Genomic DNA, 5,000 nt, shown 5'->3' on the forward strand with positions numbered 1-5,000 from the left:
TGTAGGTTAGTATCATCATTAATTTTCACTTTATTTCCCATTTTTCCCAGTCATCTGTAACAAGAGGACATTTTCACAGAGAAGGGTTTACGACTTAAATACTTGGATTGTTATTTGTATATATTCCCTGTTGCACCCAGGTGTCAAGGTGTACTTGGCTGCCATGTTTTGGCCCGAGTCTGAGAGTTAAGAATATCCTGATGGCTTGTATGGTTTCAACTACATTCTTCAAGGCACACTAAACAGTACAGAAAAATCACAATCTGTGCATCATCATAGAAAGATACAGCCTTCGAGGATAGCAAGCTTGTATTTTGGCCATCTTGGCCCCTCAGGTGCAACGGGTTAAGGCCCTCTAATGCAAACAAAGCTTGAAAAAGACTTTTTTTGTTTGTGTGTATTAATAACAACTCTTTCTGTGAAATTACTCATACATTCTGACCATGTTTACAATTTCCTCTTGATGATCACTGTTCTCTGTCCATGCTGTGGTAGCATTCTAATAATGATGTCTAAACAGGATGAATTAACTTTTGCAAGAACCCAGACAGGGATTCACAGTTAGGAATCATCAGAAAATTACATCAGGTGTACTGCATGACTTCCATATTTTGTTTATACAAGAACAGAATTATCTAACTGATATTTATTAGTATGTGTTTGTGTGTGTGACTTGAAGGTTTGAAACAGACTAAAACTTCTAGTAGAAAAGATAATAACTTTGTTGTGCATGAAAAAAGGCACAACAAAATATTTAAAGCAAAATGCCCCTTATTTCCCAACCAAAATGAAGCATTTTATTATTAGCAACTATTTCTATAGATTACTCTCATCCAAATAGTTATCTAAAGATACCTGAAGCACAGTACTCAATATATAATCCACATGAAAGCATGAACAGAGACAATTTTCCTTTTATTTTTCAATAATCATCCTCTACTATGATTTTATACATGATGCATTTCTATCCCTTTTCAGTGTTTACAGCATGCTAATGAATTAATGCATATATTGTGTCTATAATATCAATCTTCTCATCACAGAGGAAGTGAAGGAAGTCACAGAACCAAAACAGCTGGTCTTCAAGGACAAGAAAGAGGCTCTTGAGGCATTCAAAGAGTTCCTACGAGATAAGGTGAGTTGCCTTTTGCTTCTCCCCCCCACCCCTTCACCTCTGAATTTCCTAAATTTTTCGCCTCTCTTCCACCACTTTTTTGTGTGTCAAGGTAACTCTTGGCATAAAAATCATATTTTCTTCAAATAATTGTGATGTGTGATTATGAGGTAGCTTTTTTCATTTGCCAAAAAGTATGCTGACAAAGTACGTATATTAGTGTGTTCTGTGTATATGATCATAGAGCCAGAATTCTTTTATGGCTTTTCCTCAGCTCTCGTTTCTTGTATTTTCACAGGGCGTTCCAAGCGATGCCACCTGGGACAAAGCCGTCAGAATGATCCAGAACGACGCACGCTATGAAGCCTTCAACAAGCTTAATGAGAAGAAACAGGCATTCAATGCGTACAAGGTTCAGCGAGCTAAGGAAGAGAAGGTCGGGTTTGCATTTTGTCTTTGGTGTTGAATTTTTTCATATGTAATGTGAAGATGAGCAACATTGCTGTATGGATGATTAGAATTAAAAGTGTTTAACAGTGATATTTTTTAGGAAGAATGGAGTGTAGGCAGGGTTTGAATAGAATACTCCCCCCCAAAAAATCAAAATATGAGGAAATGTAATAACCCAAAAAGGAATTAACAAAGAAGAAAAATGTGAATGATATTATCATTTTTTTCTTTCTTTCTTTTCCTTTTTTCATTATACCATGAACTCTCCCAAGGGAGAAGTCTCTCATGAATTTTAATCCTTATTCTTATTCCTTCAGGAAGAGCAACGGCTGCGCGCCAAGAAGGCTAAAGAAGACCTTGAACATTTCCTGCTGAACTGTGAACGTATGAACTCTTCTGTGAAATATTACCGATGCCATGAGATGTTCCAGCACCTGGAGGTCAGTTGAATTTGGGTCCAGTTGTTTAAAGCTGAATTGTTAGAACAAGAAGGGGTCATATATTGTTTGGAAGGAAAGTTAGTCTATAGCCTGTGCCTTTGACTCATTCAAGTCTTTTGTTTTCTTTTCCATAAAAAGAGAAAAGCTGTGAGTGTTAATGTTTCTTTTTCAAAGGAAGAAGGGCATGTTGCTAGAATGTATATACGCTTGTCAATATTCATGCGCAAAATACAAGAACACAGCAAAAGCTCAAAATGATTAGTTAATGTTTTTCCTCCTCCCCTTCCCTACCCACCCAACCCGCAGCTGTGGAAGGTTGTCCCAGAGAGCGAGCGCCGCGAAGTGTACGAAGACGTGGTGTTCAACTTGGCCAAGAGAGAAAAGGAGGAGAATAAAGCCATGCGGAAGAGGAACATGAAGGTGAGCTGGCTTTGGATGGAGGTGCTTGCTCTGTTGTTGTCGTCTGTTTCTTTTACATTTTTCTTTTCATTTTTCATCTTTTTGTCTGTTTTCTTCTTCTTCTTCTGTGGCTTCTATGAAATTTCTCACTGGTTTCTTTTTTCCATTCTCCGTTTTTTGGAAGTTTTCCTATTATTTTTGTGAATAGCTCAAATACAGAGAATTTTGTTGCTGATTTCTTTTTATTTTTGGCAGCCATAGCATTAAAGTCAGCATTTATATTTTTGTAATAATATTTCTTTTGTAACAATATCTTCAAAAAAGACTTTCAAAATCTTCATTATTATAACTAATATTATCATAATTGTCTATTATCATTACAATTATTATGCTTTTTGTATGTATGATAATTGTTATTTCTTTATTTGTGTTATTTTTATTATTTTACCATCATCATCATTTGTTTCTCTTTCACACATTTGTAAAAACTGCTTGTTTTCCACAGGTCTTGAGTGAAATCCTGGACAGCATGACAAACATCACCTTCAAGACAACATGGTCTGAGGCACAACAGATGCTGATTGACAATCCCACTTTTGCTGAGGACACAGATCTCCTGAGTGAGTTTGTCTTTTTTCATTGTGTGTTTGTAAGAGAGAGAGAGAAAGGAAAGAGAAAGAAGAGAATAAGTAAAAGATATGTAAACAATGTCCTCTCCTTTAGGCATGGACAAGGAAGATGCCCTGATTGTATTTGCCGAGCACATCAAACAGCTGGAGGAAGAGGAGGAGGAAGAGCGTGAGAGGGAAAAGAGGCGGATCAAGAGGCAGCAACGCAAGTGCAGAGACAATTTCACCGCTCTCCTGGACGAGCTCCATGAGCAGGGCAAGCTCACGTCCATGTCCCTTTGGGTAGAACTTTACCCTATCATTTCTGCAGACATCAGGTGAGCCAGGATTGTGTGGGGCAGCTGCAGAGAAGGCTAGGGTTATCTTTTTTATTTTCTTTCTTATCTTTACTTATTAACTCACTCCTTTAATCTTCCTAGTTTTGTATGTTAGTTTTTAATTATGTATGCAAGTGTGATTCCTTTTCATTCCTTCATTCTCACTCCCTGCTACCCAGTCTTTGCCATATTAAGTAACTCTTTTCCATCTTTTGAAGTGTGTCCCTGAAGTTGACTGAAGAGAAGAAAAAAGATCAAATCAATTGATTTTCAGGATTTTGAAGGAAATTATTTAAGTAGGTGGAAAGCAGTTTTCTGACTAGGATCAATTTTAGTAGTATGTATCAGTGACAAAGTTGTCAGATAATATAAGTGTTTGCATTACCTCTTTCATATAGTTCTGTATCATTTCCAACCTCCCTCTCTCTCATCCCAGATTCACAGCCATGCTAGGTCAGCCGGGGTCAACGCCACTCGATTTGTTCAAGTTCTATGTGGCAGATCTTAAGTCTCGCTTCCATGATGAAAAGAAGATTATTAAGGAAATCCTCAAGGAGAAGGCATTTGAAGTTCAGGTAAATTACGTTAAACTTCTTTTCTATATTATAGAGATTATTGTTTCATGCAAATTTTTGACTGTTAAGGAGATACATAGGGAAATATCTAGTGCCATAGCTACTAGGTAAGCATTTGAAAAGATAATTTGAAACCATAAATCACAAAATATTGCATCTTATTACAGACTGTGCAGATGATGATAGATGTGTATATATATATATATTTTTTTTTTTTCATTACTTCAGGTAAAGACAAGCTTCAAGGAATTTGCTACTGTTGTGTGCGACGACCCACGCTCGGCCACCCTCGATGCTGGCAACGTGAAACTCACCTATAATGCTCTCATTGAGAAGGTAGGTTTAAAACCTATTGGGATTTTTAATGTGAGTGTTGGTTTGCTCTTTGTTTCTTTTTTGTTTGTATAAGTTAAGGAAGATGCACTGTTTGCCTGATAAATACAAGATAATTATTATTAAGAGATTGTCTCAAGTAACAAAGCATTCAGAAGAACATTACAAAACCTCCCCTTCTCTCCTCCCTCCCCTATCCAGGCTGAAGCCAGAGAGAAAGAGCGGCTGAAGGAGGAGGCCAGGAAGATGCGTCGGCTGGAGGCTGGGTTGCGATCAGCACTGAAGTCTATAGGAGTGGACTCTGGCTCTACATGGGAAGATGTCCGGCCTCGTGTCCAGCACCTGCCAGCCTTCACAGCAGTCACCATCGAAGCAGAGCGTATCAGGATATTCAAGGTAAACAAAGATTAAGGCTATACTTGACTGACATTGCAAGAAAGGGAAATACTTTCTCTGAGAAGACAATTGTCAAGGATGTTTTGAGATCAGCGCGGCTTCATTCATTGGGAATGTAGAAATGTTTTGAAGAAATGGTTTGACTGAGCTTTTGTATTTTTTTCTTTGTTTAAGTGAATTAGCCATTTTCTTGAGAAAGAAAATTATTTTGTTTGGGTGTGTAGAGGGTAATATATTTGTAGATATACATGTGTAGGTTTACAAGTATTCACAGCAATTATAAATCAACCTCTTTACCACCCAAGGAATATCAACAACACCTGGAAGAAGCATGTGGCCACCACCAC

General features: G+C 37.6%; 1 protein-coding gene across 5 annotated transcripts in view; it reads left to right on the plus strand.

The window, feature by feature from the left end:
* Prp40 (pre-mRNA processing factor 40) overlaps positions 1–5,000 on the plus strand; it is a 25,019-nt gene that overhangs the window by 11,222 nt on the left and 8,797 nt on the right. For all 5 annotated transcript variants that reach the window (XM_027377845.2, XM_027377843.2, XM_027377844.2 and 2 more), the window contains 10 exons: positions 1,044–1,135; positions 1,413–1,550; positions 1,882–2,004; positions 2,311–2,424; positions 2,909–3,023; positions 3,127–3,349; positions 3,786–3,924; positions 4,153–4,260; positions 4,459–4,653; positions 4,959–5,000. The exon at positions 4,959–5,000 is cut by the window's right edge and continues 69 nt beyond it. In XM_027377845.2, coding sequence (XP_027233646.2) covers positions 1,044–1,135; positions 1,413–1,550; positions 1,882–2,004; positions 2,311–2,424; positions 2,909–3,023; positions 3,127–3,349; positions 3,786–3,924; positions 4,153–4,260; positions 4,459–4,653; positions 4,959–5,000 — 1,289 coding nt within the window. The remainder of the gene's footprint in view (positions 1–1,043; positions 1,136–1,412; positions 1,551–1,881; positions 2,005–2,310; positions 2,425–2,908; positions 3,024–3,126; positions 3,350–3,785; positions 3,925–4,152; positions 4,261–4,458; positions 4,654–4,958) is intronic.

The sequence above is a fragment of the Penaeus vannamei genome, chromosome 11, assembly GCF_042767895.1.
Source record: "Penaeus vannamei isolate JL-2024 chromosome 11, ASM4276789v1, whole genome shotgun sequence".
In the NCBI taxonomy this organism is placed as follows: domain Eukaryota; kingdom Metazoa; phylum Arthropoda; class Malacostraca; order Decapoda; family Penaeidae; genus Penaeus; species Penaeus vannamei.